Raw genomic sequence first — 17,766 nt, 5'->3', positions numbered from 1 at the left:
CAGAGGGAGAAGCAGGCTCCGCGCTGAGTAGGGAGCCCGACGCGGGGCTCGATCCCAGGACCCTGGGATCATGACCTGAGCCGAAGACAGAGCTTAACGACTGAGCCACCCAGGTGCCCCAAGAGGGTAAAATTATTTGTAAATTTGTTCAATGTTGCTAGACATTTGTCTTGTGTGTTTTAGAAGTCATTCTGAGAGCATCTCTCAGCAGTATATAGAAACAAACTAGCCATGTCTTAATGATGTGAATTGGATGATTATTTCCTTGAAAGCCGTGCTGACAAGTGTGGCACTGTGAACCCTCATTAGTTTTGCAGTTGGTAAACCTTCGGTTGAACTTTCCAGGCTTTGTTCTTGTGCCACCCTAAGCAGGCACAGGTTCTGGTCTTCTACCATATGAAACCTAGAAATTGCTCAACAAAACAGGAGAAGCAGCTGTAATTTTTCACTCTTTCCCCCAGTAAGCCAGAAATCATGAATTTCCCACAATTATAAGGAAAAGTCTAACTTACTCCATGAATCCTGCCCCCATGAATGCTCCTGATTATTAATGCACCCTGTCCTTGGGGCAATGTGTCTATCGTATGACAATGTGAAGTCCAAGTGTCAGCTCAGCTCTCTCTCCACGTACCTACTTTGTAAAGCAGGGCAGCTGGGAAGGCTTTGATATTTTTTGTCCATTGCTGCCTTGTTGGAGGTGAAGGACCTACTCTACTCCCTGCTTCTGCCACTCTTCAGGCCCTCCACCATGTATATTTTCAAATAATGCTTCTTTGATATGTATTTTTTAAGAATTACAATGATCCATTTATGAGACAAAAGCAGTCATCACTTACTCCGTTCTCTGTGGCAGTCCTTCCCTTTGCTGTCTCTGAGTTGGTTCAGTCATGCTTCCCAGTATCCCCTCTCTTTCTGTAGAAAGAAATGAAGCAGGACCCCAAGAACAGGGTGAAGGTGCCAGTCAGAGACCACATTACTGGATGCCTGAAAGGCCAAGGCCACACACTTGGGAAAAGACTTGCAGTCTTGGTAAGAGAAGAATGATTCTATTGTAACTGTCATTTGATCAGGACTGGGCTGGAGTGGAGGGGCAGGTGGGGTGTCCCTCCAGCCTCAGAAAAATGTGGGAAAGATGTTAGGGTTCAAAGCTGATGACCAAGAAAAAATTCTTGAGACATCTTTGGTGCAAAAAGGTGATTTTATTAAAGCACGGGGACAGGACCCGTGGGCAGAAAGGGCTGCAATGGGGTCATGAGGAGTGGCCCATTATATACTTTCAAGCTGGGAGGGGATTAGGGATAGTGTAAGTCTCTAGGGCACTATGGAAGCAAGGTTCCCAGGACTTTGAGGGGGCTAGCTATTGTTGAGAAAAGGTCATTTTTTACCATCTAATAAAACCTTAGTCATGAGACCCTTCAGATGCATATCGGTGGGCCATAGGCTTGGGAGACGATTGCCAACATGTATCTTGGGGGATTTAAAGATAAAGGACATTTCTTTTTTTTTTTTAAGATTTTATTTATTTATTTGACAGAGAGAGAGACAGTGAGAGAGGGAATACAAGCAGGGGGAGTGGGAAAGGGAGAAGCAGGCTTCCCGCCGAGCAGGGAGCCTGATGCAGGGCTCTATCCCAGGACCCTGAGATCATGACCTGAGCCGAAGGCAGTCGCTTAACCAACTGAGCCACCCAGGTGCCCCGAGATAAAGGAAATTTCTAAAAGAATTTTTATATGTTAAAGTAGACTTACAGGACCCTGGGGTCCGGCTAAATTTGCCTTTTGCCCTGAGCAAAGTATTAACATGGAGGCAGTTGAGTTCCTAGAGGAATGTCACTCTGCCTCTGTCAAGGACTTGTCCATGTGCTGTAAGTAGTAGGGAAATTTAATAACTTCTCTTCTGCCTTTGTTTCCCACGTCAAGAACTGGGGGTAGAGTCTTAGCATGGAACAGCTGGAAAGGTATCCAGCCATTTCTTTTGATAGACAAGGATGCTGGAGCCCAGGGAGAGGAAGTGTTGCAAGGGTCATATTGCACACAAGCGACAGAGCCAGCATTCCCAATGCCCACTGCTGTGCTCGTTTCTTTACATCCCACCTTTAGATAATACAGACAGCCTCAGATTTGAGAGCCACTAAAAACATGGCAGTGGTTATTCTTTTCAGAGAAAAACAGATCACAGATCTGAAAATGTAGTATCCTTGGGCACTGTTTTACATTACACAGATTTTCACTAAAAAGTGTTTATTGTGACAACGCTAATTAGAGTATGTTTGGATGTCTGGCCTTGCATTAGACACTTGTTAAATGAGAACCAAAAGTTAAAATCCACGTCAAGAATCATCCATGCATCCTCCTAATCTACCATCCTACCCTCACTTCTAGCCACACCTAATTCCTCTGTTTTCCCCTGGCAATATTTTCTTCTGTTTCTGCTTTAGCATGCGCTGCTTCCTCTGCCTAGAATTCTCTCTTCTTCATTGTTCTACTAGGTTTCTCTGTGTAATCTTTCTTTTCCACTTCTAGTCCCATTGGCTTCTGCATTTGTTACATTCTGGAACTCAGTGGACTTCAGTTACTTGGATGTAACACTGTCTCCTTAACCAGTAGTGATCCTAGTATTGTTCCAATCCTAACAGAGCGCTGAGCAACAGCGCTTCTCCCATAATTTTACAGAATTAGATATAAAAATGAGATCAAAGCAAAGGAATGGTGAACACAGGATTCGCTATGTGGGTTACTTCTGATAGGAGAGGCTGACTTTTGTTTGGATGGTGTGTTTGTGGGTTCTTATTGTGTATTCAAAAATAATAAAGATTCTATATTACTAAAGCACAGTAACCAGAAATTATTCACATGAATGAGAAGTTTGACCTAATTGGTATCCAAATCTTCCATTATTTGGAAAGACATTCTTTTCAAATGCTTTCTATGTGTTACTTTACAATGGTTGCTTTTTGACCTTCAACCGTCCACTTCCCTGCATTGATAGATGTCTGACGCTGAAATGGGCAACTAAAGGTCAACCCCCTTTCCCTCCCGTGGGCCTCTTCTCTGCACTGGAACTCGTGGGTCCTTAGCCATTTGTTTTGGGTGTGAGCAGTTTGCTTCCTTCCGTTTCAGCAGAAACAATCAATATCCATCGCATTAAAATAATCACCACAGCCAAAGAGCATGTATGTATTCAGCGCCGACATACGCGCAAGCATCAAGGACGAGCATTTAACAAGGCAACAGCGGGTACTTCATCTCACGAGTGACTGGTGCCCTTTCCGGAGAGAGGCTTAGGCCGCGGAAGGGCCCGGGCCCCACCCCCCAACCGCTGTGAGCCCACCTCCCCTCGCCCCCGCGCGCTCCCTCCGCCCCCACGCCGCCGCGACCACGCCCCCTTCCCCGCCTGTAGGCCGTAGCCGCGCCAGCCCACGTGGGCCCGGAAGCCGCGCTCGGCCGTTCGAACGCGGTCCCCCGCCGGCCCGGGCCAATGGGCGGGGCGCACCTCGAGTCTCCACCCCCGCCGTCGAGGACGTCACTGAACGCGAGGGCGGGCGGGGCGGAGCGGCGGAGGGGCGGAGGGGCGGCCTAGGCCTCCGCCCCCAGAGGTCAGCTCGCTGCTAGTCCTTGCGCCGCGGATAACCTCATTAGGTCTTATCGCTGGCGCCGCCTTTGTCTCTGCAGCATGGCTTTCGTAACGCGGCAGTTCGTGCGCTCTGTGTCCTCCTCGTCCACTGCCTCGGCCTCGGCGAAGAAAATCATCGTCAAGCACGTGACGGTTATCGGCGGCGGGCTGATGGGTGCCGGCATCGCCCAGGTAAGCCGCGGGGCGGGCAGCGTACCCCGCTCGATTTGCTGCGCACGCTTCCATGCAGGCGCTGGCCAGCCGAGACCGGCGTGGGTGTCCCGCCGGGAGGCCAGCCTCCGCGGGAAACCGGGGGAAATGCCACCCCGCCCCTCACCCGTGCAGTTGAAAAGACTCGAGTCTGGGCCTGACTCTCCTCCACTCCCCCGAAAAACGAATGTCCTTGGATTGAGCCTGAGGTTGTAAATTCCAGCCTCCCGCAGGGTCCTATGTAGGCTCCGTGGAAAGTGTTTCTGAATGGACTTTGGAATCGGGCCGTGCAGGGAGGATAGTATTATATGTGCACAGTATTGAGGAATAACATGTGCGCTTGCTGCTGGGCTTAGACCGAATTTGCTTCCAGAGACCTGGACTGCGATCAGTTAGTTTTGTTTGTAATCAGTTTCTTAATAATTCTACAGTCTTTGTCGGAGCCGTTTTCTGCTCTTCTAAATGATCTCTGTTCCCCGCCCTCGACATGTGTTTCCTTTGTGGGTTACAAAGAATAATAATAGTCATCCTTTTGGTAGCACTTTGTAAGGTTACCTAATCGTAGCTTGTGAGGCCCTGGGACGCCTCCAACTGCAAGCGCGGTGGCTAGGCAACTTTGACCTATCACCCTTTTTTGCAGAAAACAGCGCGGTTTCAGCGCGGTTTAGGTTCTGGGGAGAGTGGAAGTAGAGTGGCTGAGGGCCCAGGAAGAGTCTCTCATCTCACTGAACAGGACTCTGTCCTGTTCCACCTGAGCTATGGTACGGACTCAGTTGTGTAACTGGTTACCTGGATACTGTGATACTTGTATGTATGTATGTATGTATGTATGTATTTTTAGCGGTTACATTCCAGCTCATATTGGAGAACTGATTTTCTTAGCTGACTTTATTCTTAGCGTTCCAGCCCTTTGCAACTTGTATTGTTGAGGACGGAGGCAGTTACCAAGTTTTTCTTAAGGGAGTACTGGAATGCAGTGGCTACAGTCAAGAAGGTTTAATTTTTTCAGTGTCTATCTGCAACCAAGTACACACGGGCGCCTGGGTGGTTCAGGCGGTTAAGTCAGACTCTTGATTTTGTCTCAGGTTATGATCTCAGGATTCTTTCTCCCTCTCCCTTTGACCCTCCTCCCCGCCTTTCTCCCTCTCTCTAAAAAAAATCCTTTATTATTACTATATATCTTAATTCTCCCTCCCTGCAGATTTTTTTTGCCGCATATTTAATTGCATTTTCTCTTAAAATCAGTATTTTTAAAAATGTTTTTATCCATCTGGCTTCTTACAGTCTCATTATTTTTCTTCTGAGATCGTGTTTTTGGACATACGGTGCCCTTTTTGTTGTATGGATACCCTGGCTGCTAGGTTATGGTGTTCCTGTAATCTGTTACATGTGAGGAGGAGTAAGTCCCTTTAACCTAAAAGTTCCACACGTTACTGCATGATACTCAGAGCTTAGCTTGAGCGCACTTATATTCTTCCTGCTCCACCAGAATCTCCCAAGGCTGTGAGAATGAGATTTCTTATGGGCAGGTGTAAAATAATGTATTAGCTTAAAAACACTTAAAGAGCATCTTGGTGACAAGTTATTAGGGCTTTAGCCTCCAATAACAGTGTAGGAAATGGACAGTACCTTGAAGACCTCAGTGGAAGAGGATTAGAAACTATGTAGAAAGCATCACCTCAACTTTTGTACAAAATGGGATTGCTCAGTTCTTGGGATGCTGCATCCATTATTACATACCATGAAAAATTTGGGGTGTTATGTTGCATGAAAAGGCACTGAGGTAGCACCTAAAATTGTGGGTATGGTAATGGAGCATTCAGTTGAGAAAGGAGTGGGGAGAAATAACTGACATTGGTGGGAACACATACTTGTGGGTCAAATCCCTGAGTAAGTGGAGCAAGGAGCGAGCGCCTTTTCAGAGTTAAGGGGGAATATTTACCGCACTCGTTGGAAACATAATGGAATTGTCATTCTGAACGTTGATAAACACCAGAAGTCTAGGGGTGCCTCGCTGGCTCGGTCAGCGGAGCAGGACTCTTGATCTCGGGGTTGTGAGTTCGAGCCCCACGTTCGGTGTGGGGCTCAGAAAAAAAATACCAGAAGTCTAAGTAGTGGACATTCATAAGGAACATAGTTCCATTCTTATATAACAGGGTTTATTTTTTATATTTTTAAAGATTTTATTTATTTATTTGAGAGAGAAAAACAGAGAGAGAGCACATGAGAGGGGGGAGGGTCGGGTCAGAGGGAGAAGCAGACTCCCTGCCGAGCAGGGAGCCCGATGCAGGACTCGATCCAGGGACTCCAGGATCATGACTTGAGCCGAAGGCAGTCGCTTAACCAACTGAGCCACCCAGGCGCCCTATAACAGGGTTTAAAAAGAGCCTCACCCACTTCAGGTGACAACTCTAATCCTGTGGGGGGCAACCATGCTTTCCTGCAGAACATCTCTGGGTGCCACTGGTTGGTTTCGCTGATGTTTTGGGTGGTTTAGCTGATCTGTTTTTACATTCTGCCCTGCGGCATGCAGTCCCAGGCAGTGTATCACCTCATTCTTCATGCTCCTTGACCTACGGTTTTTGGCGCTGGGTAAATCCGTTTTGCTGATTGAGTGCCACTGAAGAATTAGTTGATGTGTTTTGAATATAGAATGGGTCCAGTTCAGTATGGGGAGTTGGGTAATTTTTATGCTGGCTCAGCTTCACGTGCTGGCTGTGTTAACATAGGAAACTTACTTAGCCTCTGGCCTCAGTTTACTTATTTTGAAAGTAGGACTAATACTAATAACTAGCCTGGTAGGAGTATGGAGAGGATTGAATGAATTAGCATATGTCAGGCACTTAGCACAGTGTCTGGCACCTAATAAGAGCTCACAAAATGTTAGCTGCCTTTACAATTATTATCTTCGTTGAAGTAATCCTTGTCCATTTGACCTTTTTTGCTCATATCCACTCCCAACTCTGATTGTTGCTGCAGAGGTAGGACTGTATTATTTAGATGAAGAATATTGGTCATGATTCTGTTCCAGTTTGCTTAATCTTGAACACAAATGCCAGTTGATACTGTGGTTGGTTTGTTCATGGACCTCTGAAAAGAGGGAAGGCGCTTTTTACCCTCCCCCCACCTGTGGTAAATCCTCAGTGAAGCCTTAGAAACACAAGCATAAACTGGCGTCTAAGCTATGTGTTTATCTTCACTTCCCTGAACTCTTTCTGAAGTAGTTCTATTTACAATTTTAATTTTTTGTAAAATGTATCATTTTGCCATATGTTCCACTTCATGCTGAGTAGGATAAAAAAATTTTTTTTGAATCGGTTTTGTGGGAGCCTAACGTGTTTCTCAAGCAATTTAGCGGTTTCAGGTAAGTGAAGTTTGTGCTTCATTATATTTGATCAGAGCATAGGCCATTTGTACATGTGTATTCTCCTAGAGCATCTACTTTGCCTGTCATTTTTTTGTTTGTTTTAAATTAAAAAAAAAAAATCCCTTAGGCTGCAGGTTAATATTTAGTAAGGTTAACTTGTGTTTGTCCATTACAGACTTCTGACATGGTTCTGATCACCAGTTTAGCTTTAGCCGAATACTTAGGCCAGCAAAGAAGCTTATAGCATTAAATGACCCTTGAGTGAGGGGCAGGTTGTTTTTTGTTCTGTAAAGGAGGGGAGAAAAGGAAAAAAGTTACTAGCTGTGCATTTCTATAATTTATTGAATGAGTCCTTTCTGAACTTCACTTGTTTGTTGCCTTTTTTTCATCTGAGGAACCCAGAGAGCTCATAGGTTTAGTTATGTTACTGGGCGGGGGTGGGGAGCCAGTGGGCTCCCTGGAAATGTCCATTTCAGAAGCTGGATTCCTCAGGGCTCCTGGTACAACCTTCCTTTTAGCACACTATACTTCTTTGAGGAGATGAGAAAGTTTGGAAGGGGCTGGGGGCCTGATTCTTCTCACCCAAAGCTTTTTATTTATTTATTTTTTTCTTGTTAAAAAACAAGACGTACACATTTCTTCTGGGGAGGGTTCCTTAGACTATTAAAACAAAGTTGGGGTATGGCAGGGGTGAGCATTCTGAGCTACAGATGAATATTTCCTCAACATACGTGTTACTTTGTCATGCTTGATAAGGACTCAAGTGGACCTGAGAGCTTTTTTCCTCCCCAGCCACTGAATTTGGTCATCCATTTCTTCTCTCTGCCCCCAAACTCTGAATTTTCTGCTGCTGAATAGGAGAGTGGTCACAATTGCTCTGTATTGTTTAACTTTATTACTATTATTTTTTCTGTGACAGTGAATACGTCTCAGTTGAACTGTGCTTGAACACAGTGCAGTGGCCTGGGAAAACTTTCAGGATTGCTGGAGACTGGCACAGTTACCTGGCTATAAGCTCTCCTTTTAAGTGTTCTTTATGGAGGGAATGTTTTTATTCCCGTGTTAACTCCCTCCTTAAGGGCATGGGGTGCATTTGTCATGAAGCTCTTCCCTCCTTTCTTGCATTGTTGCTCATTTCTTGAGTGGGCTCTTCTCTGATCTTCATGATATACTAGGGACAGCAAAACCAGCCCCTGTCGGCATATTAGTCATTGGACTTGGGGTGGGGCTGGAGATTGGAGAAGTGGGGGGCTAACAGGCAAAAAAAAGAATGCCAAAGAATACGTTTGGACACTGTAGAGCAGAAATGGCACCTCAGTCGGGTTTTGGGTTTTCTCCGCCGTGTCCTAGATCCAGCCCCACTGTTACCTGCCCGTTGCTTGTGTTTCTAACTTCCTTTCCTCCCACTTCTGTCTTCTCCCCATGTCTGCCTTAGGCACACCCCTCACTGCCAGCTCTCCTGGGCCCACAGGAGACTATACCGCTGCTCTCTATCCTGTGTCTGCCTGGGGTATACGAACAATGCAATAGTTTCTGGTGAGTGGTGGTCTAACACTTGAAAGTGAGCAGAGTATGGCAGAGCCTGGCACCCAGCCCTACCTGTCCTTGCTGTAGGAACCGTAGGTGAGTCACTTAACCCCTCTCTGCCTCTTCCCTTATCTGCAAACAAGGATCCTGGCCTCACGGTGCCGAGAGGGCTAACCACTCAAAGAGCTGAAGAGACTTCACTAGCATGTTCAGTGGTCACTGTTCCGTGCGTGTTGCTTTCCGGGAGATTTGTGAGATCAATCTGGTGATGACTTCTCTAATTCTAAATCCTCTTAATTGTCTTTGAAGATGTTTGACCCCCGAAGCCGAGAGAAGCACAGTTCTGCCTGCATCTCTGGCCTCTGCTGTGTTGTGGAGAGAAGTGTGGTCTCCATGGGCAAGGGAATCTTTTGTGGTATCTGGAATCGACAGATTAACGGCTTGACCTCTCCTTAGCTCTAGACTCAAAGTTAGAATCACTCACTGGTGATCTCTCTTTGGCTGCTCTGATGCCCTCTTTCTGCCAAGAATAGACTCAGACTCCCTTGCCAAGACTTAGTTATTCATCATGTTCCTTTCCTTTGTCCCCTCCACTTTCCTCCCTCTGTCATTACCACTCTTGTTCTTCCAGCCAGATACACTCTGAAGCTGGGGTCATGGTCAGAGTCTTCTCTGTGCTGCAAAAGGCTCTGAGGATTTTCTCTGTGAGGCGTGTTCTTTCCCTTGTGCTCCCCATTGTAATTCCTGGACCAGGCATTGATACTTGAATTACTGTGGGAGCCTCTTAATTGGTCCTTTTCAGCAAAACCCCACTCATTCTAGCAGGCATTGCCATACTAATCTTCCTAGAGAGAAGTTTGGATTTGTAACTGTTTCTTCTACTCAGAAAGTATTCATCATGGCAGCATCTTGGAGAGAGAGGTCAATATAACCAGGAGTTTGTTGATGCTAGTGACATGTCCTGTTACCCCTTCTCCTTCCTGGAATTGGTGGGAAATGGGAGGAGAGAGTCCTGGGAGAGGAGTTTCTTTTCTCTACATTACCAAATCCAGATGCTTATTGAATTTTCAAAGAAATACGTACTTCTCATCTGAAAATGGAGGCACATTTCTTTGGCTTTTTAGAAATACTTTTTGAAATATAAAAATCTAAGTAAAAAAAAAAAAAACCAACAAAAAACAAAGCCAGCTAGTGAATTAAACTGTTGTAAGAATAAACCAGCTGGTTATGGTAGCGGGGGTGGTTGAAAGCCTCGACGGAATGCCTTTTTTTTGATTGTCGAAGTTAGTGAAGACAACCTGTGCTGACGGCAGAGTTGAATTGCACAATCGGAGATAATCATAAACCCAGAATTGCCAGCTCTGAGAGACGCATCTGATTTATGCCTTTTTTCCTCCCTGGATCCAGTCACGCACTCAAGGGCAGGCCTTGATGCAGAGGAACAGCAACGTCTGGGGGACAGTCAGTGTCATGAGCGCTCACTCAGTGCACTTATTCTGGGAATTGGAAGGAAGTCAGAATAGTTTTCTGAGGGAACGTAATGCTGATGCCCCGCGGTCCTCCTGTCGCGTAGGGGCACACGGGACAGCTCTCTGTACAGAGTTCTCACACGTTTGCCATTCAGGTTATGCTTCGGAGAAGCTGCTTCAAAGCTGGTGATATGTTTGCAAAAATATGTAAAACCAGTATGCTTCTGCTTGGCGTGTTTCCTTGGCCCTGTGGCTGGAGTACTCAGGGGCTTTGACAAGTGTGCTCTTCACCTGGCCTATTTTTACAGCTCTCAAGCACCCGGCTCTAAAAATATTTCTCTCTGGCTAAGCCTGCCTTCCACCAAGGCTAGGGAGGTCATGGAGCTATGAGAACATAGCCTTCAAATAAATTTGTTTCCATTACAGATTGCTTGTCCTCAAGGTCTTACAGTGGGTAGGTACTGTAATATAAAACAAGAGTTCTTAATGGGTTGACTTAAATTATGGTCACTCAAGTTAAAGTGCCAGGAAGAGCCCTTTTTATTATAAAACCAACAGATGTCTATGGGAGGGGGAACAGAAGGCCTTTCTTTTTTGTGTTCCGTTTCTCCACTACCGTCTCCTTCTCAGAAAGTTGGGAATAACTTGGGGGGTATTGTTGCATAATTCAAGAAGAACGAGTAGGGTTTCTTTGCATCTGCGACGTGTGAAATTCTTTTCTAAGTAAGAGCCTTCGGTAATATAATTATTTTCACATTGTGACGGGGGGGCCCCTCAGCTACACCGATGAAAAGAACCCAGGACCTTCGGGAGATCTGATCTCATCTTGGCCTTCTTACCAGCTGTATGTGTTCAGTCAGTATTGCCTGGGGGGCCCCGCAGCCAGCTTGGGTCTCCGTGCTCAGTGGCCAGAGATGAATGACATTTTGTCAGGAGCCTGCAGTAGGGAAGTAGGGAAGGCAAGGCTGAAACAGATGGTCATAGCAGTGTGGTGGGCACAGGGCTATTACAGGAGTGTTGGAGGGATACCTAGCCCGGGGCTAAGAAGATCTTGGGGTGTAAGGTCTGGAAGTGATCTTACTTAGTATGTGTGATACTGAGGCTTAGTTAGTGAGGGGGAGTTGGGGAGAAGGCGTGGACAGTGCAGGGGCCAGAAGGTGAGATGGTAGTAGATGTGGACGCTGTGGGCCTCACGGTGGTGGCGTCAGTGAGCAGTGTGTTTGGAGAGGAGGTGAGTCTCCATTCTGGAGGGCTTTGAGTGCCCTATGTGGGAACTGAAGGTTTATTCTTTGGTCACTGGGGGCCATTGAAGAGTTTGATGGAGTAAGTACTGTAGACAGAAGTACCTTTTATGCAACCACATTTTACACTACTGCATGTATGTGATCTTAAGTGAGTAGTTTTTCTGCTTTGGTTCCGTTTCTTTCCTCAGTAAAATGAAAGTGCTGTGTTGGATTAGAACAGAGGTTTGGGTTTTTTTTAATTGTGGTAAAATATGCGTAACATAAAATTGATCATTTTAGCCATTTTTAAATGCAGGTGAGCCCCACTTTCCAAGAGCTTGCATTATGCCATTTCGCTTTTATGAAAGATCTACATTAGTCTGTGTTTTTGGCAACTGAAAGAAACCAGTGGAGGATTTTTGCTTTTGTGAAAGTAGGTGAAAAGCCAAAATAGCATTCAGCACTTGTTTGGCAGTGAGCCGTTTCGGAGACCGCGCACACCCCGAGCGGCTCCTTCCCTGGGAACGACGCTCAGCATCCAGCCACCATGGCTTTGAACTGTGTCTGTGAGTACCTGTGCTTTATCTCAATTTATTTTGTGTATCCATTGGCAAGATGTGTCCTAAGGTATCAGAAGAGCCTAAGAGAGGTTATTTTTGGGGTCTGAGGAGGCTCAAAACTTTTCCATATAAATTAATGGTAATTGCATCTTTGCTTTATACCGTTTTGGCTTACGAACGTTTTCATAGGAATGTTCTACTGCCAGAAAGTGGGGGGAGCCTGTCTGCAGTGCAGTGGCATTTAAGTGTATATACATTGTTGCCAAACCCTCACCATCATCTATCTCCAGAACTCTGCAACACTGAAGTTCTGTACGCAGTGAATGATAGCTTCCCCCCATCCCACCCCCGCCCTTAGAAGCCACCGTTCTACTTCCTGTCTCTGAATGTGACCGTTCTAGGTACCTAAGTGGAATCCTACAGTATTCTTCCTTTTCTGACTAGCTTATTTTCCTTAATATTGTATCTTCAAGGTTCATCCATGTTGTACCATGTGTCCGAATTTCCTTCCTTTTTAAGGAATAATAGTTCACTGGAATATTTTTAATGGAGTAATGTATATACCACATTCTGTCTATCCATTTATCTGTCTTGGGACACTCAGGTTGCTTCCAGTTTTTGGTTACTGTGAATAATGCTGCTGTGAATATGGGTATACATAGGACCAACAAGGACTATTGAGAGTCCTTGCTTTCAGTTCTTCTGGGTATATACCTAGAAGTAGAATTGCTGGGTAATATGTAATTATTTTTACATTTTTGAGGAATTGCTATAATGTATTCCATAGCAGCGGCAACATTTTACATTTTCATCAGCAGTGTGCAGAGGTGCCCATTTATCCATATCTTTGCCAGCACTTATTTTCTGTTTTTTTTGTTTGTTTGTTTGTATCATAGCCATCCTAATGGATGTGACTGGATTAGAGATTTTTACACTAAAGCTCTGATGGACTTTAAGGGCTCTATGAATCCCAAACCTCCCTACCCTGACCTCTGTTTTACATATTGCTCTTCTGTATGCAGTCCTATAAAGAAGGATTTTTATGGTTAAAAAAGTTTGAAAGCCACCACACTGAATGATCTGTAGGGTATCTTTCTGTTCTAAAAATCAGTAATGTTGTAGCTAATTATCTGTAGCTAATAAACGTAAACAATAAATGCTTTTGCTGATCTCTGACCTTGCAGTAGTTGAGAAGCTAAGGTGCCTTCGTTTCCCCAGTGTGGTAGAGAAGAAACCTGTGTTGGAGGGACTGAGCGTGTGTGTCTGTGGCCGTCCTTGACCTGGCTCGCACATGTGCCCCTCACAGATGGTCACAAATACAGGGTTTGCATGCCTCTAGCCTTGCCGGCAGCCCCTTTGTTCTATCAAAGATAGAAGGGTACAAGACCTATTCACATGCTGGAGGAGATAAAGCATAAGTTCATTTTTGAAATCACAGGGTGCTCAGACTGCGCAGCACTTGTCCTTCACTTCCCCTTTTGCCTGGCATCTTAACCACCAGTGCCAGAAAACAGTTACTCTGCTTGCCAGCGTAACAGAGACTTTTGTAGCATGCTTTCCCCCTCGGTAATTGACTAAAGGACTGTGCTTATTAGCTCTTTTTGTTGTTGTTGTTACTGTACTTTTCAAAGTAATGTGATTTTTTATAATTCTAAAATAACTTGAAAGTTACGTAAAATTTGTTATAGTTTCAAGTTACAGTCATGACTTCTTTTTTTCAAGTTTTTATTGAATTCCAGTTAACATACAGTGTTAACTTTCAGGTGTAGAATTTAGTGATTCATCACTTACATACAACACCCAGTGCTCATCACGAGTGGCCTCTTTAATGCCCATCACCCATCTAGCCCATGCCCCCACCCACCTCCCTCCAGCAACCCTCAGTTTGTTCTCTGAAATTAAGAGTCTGTGTCCTAGTTTGCCTCTCTTCCCCCCACCCCATGTTCATGTGTTTTGTTTCTTAAATTCCATATGAGTGAAATCATACGGTATTTGTCTTTCTCAGATTTATTTTGCTGAGCATAATATCCTCTAGCTCCATCCATGTCATTGCAAATGGCAAGATTTCATTCTTTTTTTATGGCTGAATAATATTCCATTGTAGATATATACCACATCGTTTTCTGTTCATCAGTCGATGGACATTTGGGCTCTTTCCATAGTTTGGCTATTGTTGATAATGCTGCTGTAAACATCGGTGTGCATATATCCCTTCGAATCTATATTTTTGTGTCCTTTGGGTATATACCTAGTAGTGCAATTGCTGGATCGTGAAGTAGTTCTATTTTTAACTTTTTGAGGAACGTCCATACTGTTCTCCAGAGTGGCTGCACCAGTTTGCATTCCCACCAACAGTGTAAGAGGGTTCCCCTTTCTCTGCATCCTTGCCAATATCTCTTGTTTCCTGTGTTGTTAATTTTAGCCATTCTGTATAGTCATGATTTCTTGAGAACTCTAAAAATAACTTACAAACTAAGGCTTTTTAGAAATCTATTATTCATGTGTTCTTTTCACAAATATTAAGTGTCTTGCATGTGCTGGGTATTGGGGTGGGTAAAAGATAGTATGTGGTTGCTGCTCTTGAGGAGTTCATGGTCCAGAGAAGGAAATACAAGCATGAACAACTAACTAATAAAGGCAGATAGATTGCCTATCTGTCATATCTGGGATGTGACCTGATATAGATGAAAGTTTTGGTGTTTTAAATATCTTAAGGTCAGGGGCACCTGGGTGGCTCAATTGGTTAAGCGTCTGACTCTTGGGTTTTGGCTCAGGTCATGATCTTGGGGTCCTGGGGTCAGGCTGCACGTTGGGGGGGGGTCCCCCGCTCAGCTGGGAGTCTGCTTCTCCCTCTGCCCCTCTCCCCACTCATGCTTGCTCATGTGCGAGCTCTCTCTCTCTCTCTCTGAAATAAGTAAATCTTAAAAAAAAAATAAATACCTTAAGGTAAGACTTTTAAATACATAAGATCTGATCTGATATAGGGGCACCTGGGTGGCCCAGTCGTTAAGCATCTGCCTTCGGTTCAGGTCATGATCCCAGGGTCCTGAGATTGAGCCCCGCATTGGGCTCCCCGCTTGGCAGGAAGCCTGCTTCTCCCTCTCTCTCTGCTTGTGTTCCCTCTCTCACTGTGTCTCTCTGTGTCAAATAAATACAATCTTAAAAAAAAAAAAGATCTGATCTGATCTATATGATATATCTTCTCTGGTAAGGAAAAAAGGACATTTAAAAAGCATATGTAAAAAGGCATATGTATAGGGGCGCCTAGGTGGCTCAGTCAGTTAAGTGTCTGACTCTTGATTTTGGCTAAGGTCATGATCTCACGGTGTTGAGATGGAGCCCTGAGTCATTCTCTGTGCTGGGCGTGGAGCCTGCTTAAGAGTCTCTCTTCCTCTGCTCCTTCCTGCCCTCCGCTTGCACACACTCTCTCTCCCTTAAAAAAAAAGCGTATGCATATATTATACTGCATATATGTATATGAAATTTATATTTCCTGGAAGTTTTTTTCAAAGACTTTATTTATTTAGAGAGCAAGCAGAGGGAGGGGGAGAGAGAGAGAATATCAAGCAGACTCCACACTGAGCATGGAGCCTGACCTGGGGCATGCTCAAGACTCTGAGATCACGACCTGAGCCAAAATCAAGTCAGGCACTTAACCGACTGAGCCACCCCGGTGCCCCTACTGGAAATTCTGCTTGGACTGCAAATAGGAGTGTGCCAGATCCACCCTGTATTGGTATTTTTGGTAACAGCAAATTCAGACTCTGAAGTGGATGATGCAGCAGCTCTTTTGAAAAGGTCTCTAGGTGTTATCTTGAGTTCATCATTCAAAGTTGGTGTTGGTCAACTTTCCCGCGTCTAATTTATCTTTTATCTTTCACACCTGGACTTTCTCCTACATACTGATTGGTTAGTGACTATTATTCTGAAATTTGTGAGATTTTTACAGCATATAATAGCCTATGACCAATTTGTTTTTGATGTATCTGTTGTGTTCATATTCTGGTGATTGCACTACCATTACATAATGGAGCAGCCATTGATAGCTGGTGGCTCACAGCAGCGCTATGCTTTTTCTGTCAGTATTTGGAATCCTATATGAAAGATTCTTTGTATCTGTAAATCTGTAGAGGTGCCAGGAAGTGACCACCTCTGTTAAAGGTTGGGAGAGGTTTCCTTAAAGGAGAAATAGCCTCTGTATTGAATTCTAAAAGATGATTGGAGTCACCCAAGTAGCAGTGAGGGAGAAGGGGCTTCCTGGTAGAGGGAACCACCTGGGCTGGGGCGTGAAGCTGTGAAGTAGTATGGAGGAGGAGGAAGTGGCGTGTGGCTGGAGAAGAGTACAGGCTCAGGTTACTATGCTACAAAGCATTTAGTCTTTAGCAGTTAATTCTGGGGCAGCCACCGTGTGCAAGGCATGTGGTAAGTACTAGATGACAGAAAGATCAAATCAGTTTATGCCATAAGGAATTTAAATCCGGGAGCAGAGATTGCTAGACAAAGATCCAAATGACACAGTTTATTTTGGTATACAGTAGCAGAGTAAGACCAGTAAAAATCTAGCTCTGAGGTTTCAAAACAGAGAAGGGAGCACATTCAGTTGGAAAAAGGCTTCATGGAGAGGGTAGCATTTGAAGTGGGTCTTGGATGGTGGGTAGGATTTTTTTGGACAGTAGTTAAGGGTTGAGATTAAGAAAAAAGTGTTGTGTAGCAAATTGTGACCATCGTAATAGTGGTACCATTAATGGAGTTCAAAGAAAACTGGTTTTAGGGTCAAGATGATGACTGTAGGACAAGATGATGACTGAGGACAGAATATGTTAGTTTTAGGCACAGTTGGAATTATGAGAATGATTGAGATTGCAGAAGAAAAAGATATAGAGACAGAATGGTCTTGACTGCCATGCCTTTTGGGTCAAGAATAGCCAGCACATGAGCTCCAGATGCAGACAGCCCTACCTTCAAATCCTAGTCCTCTCCAGACCTTCAGATTGCTTATTGTTACAATGCCTCCCCCAAAGGCTATTATGAAGATTAAATTGGGTAATTTATGAGGAGTGAAAGTTCTCTGAGAGCAGGGGATTTGTTTTGTTCACTGCCTCATCCCGGAGCCTGGAAGAGGCACGAACAACATAGGTGTTGAGTTAGTGGTAGGCAGTAGTTGAAGGGATGAGTGTAGAGATGTGGCCAGCATGATACTCTAAATGGTAGTTCCCCTCCATTCATAGGGGAGCACACGTGCTGGGGAGGGCATCAAGAATGCTCACTTCTAAGAAGCCAGGCTTTTTGTCTGTGACTTTGATCGTTTGTTGAAAGCATTTTCTAATAATCCCTGCATTTTTTACCCAGACTGTTCTCAAAGGCTTCCCCACTGTCCAGATTGTTTGTGTACCCCAGTACAATTATTTGGCTTCCAAGAACAACACAGCAATCTTGTTCTGCTCTTAGCCTTCGAACCAGAGCGTAACTGAAAGCCATGAATGAAGAACTAACCACTTGAAGGACTCTGGATTTCACTGGGGAGGAGTCACCAGAAAGCCATAACCGTGAACCCCCATCTCTGTCATAGGAGAGAAGTAGGCCTCAGCAGCAGTTAGGTATGATTCTTACAAGAAGGAGTGAAGAAATTAGATGGGAAAGAGATTTTAAGGTCGAAAAGAAGCAGCTGAAGGAACTGTGTAGGATGGCCTTAGGAGTTACGAGTTTGACACTTTTAGACCTGGCTGGTGAGTGGAGGAAGGAATGTGAACCCATGGAGACTTCTGACTTGCACTTTAAGAAGATGAAACAAACATCTG

The 17,766-nt window shown here is 44.8% G+C and overlaps 1 protein-coding gene across 1 annotated transcript in view; it reads left to right on the top strand.

Annotated features, from left to right (window-relative positions):
* Positions 1-3,544: 3,544 nt before the first annotated feature.
* Positions 3,545-17,766, top strand: part of HADH (hydroxyacyl-CoA dehydrogenase) — a 45,109-nt gene continuing 30,887 nt past the window's right edge. The window contains exon 1 of the mRNA XM_021684509.1: positions 3,545-3,804. Within this exon, the coding sequence (XP_021540184.1) occupies positions 3,673-3,804 (132 nt within the window). The 5' untranslated portion in view covers positions 3,545-3,672. The remainder of the gene's footprint in view (positions 3,805-17,766) is intronic.

Source organism: Neomonachus schauinslandi, chromosome 2 (assembly GCF_002201575.2).
Source record: "Neomonachus schauinslandi chromosome 2, ASM220157v2, whole genome shotgun sequence".
Taxonomy (NCBI): domain Eukaryota; kingdom Metazoa; phylum Chordata; class Mammalia; order Carnivora; family Phocidae; genus Neomonachus; species Neomonachus schauinslandi.
The sequence above is the reverse complement of the archived record's forward strand: the minus strand, read 5'-3'. Positions and strand labels throughout refer to the sequence as shown.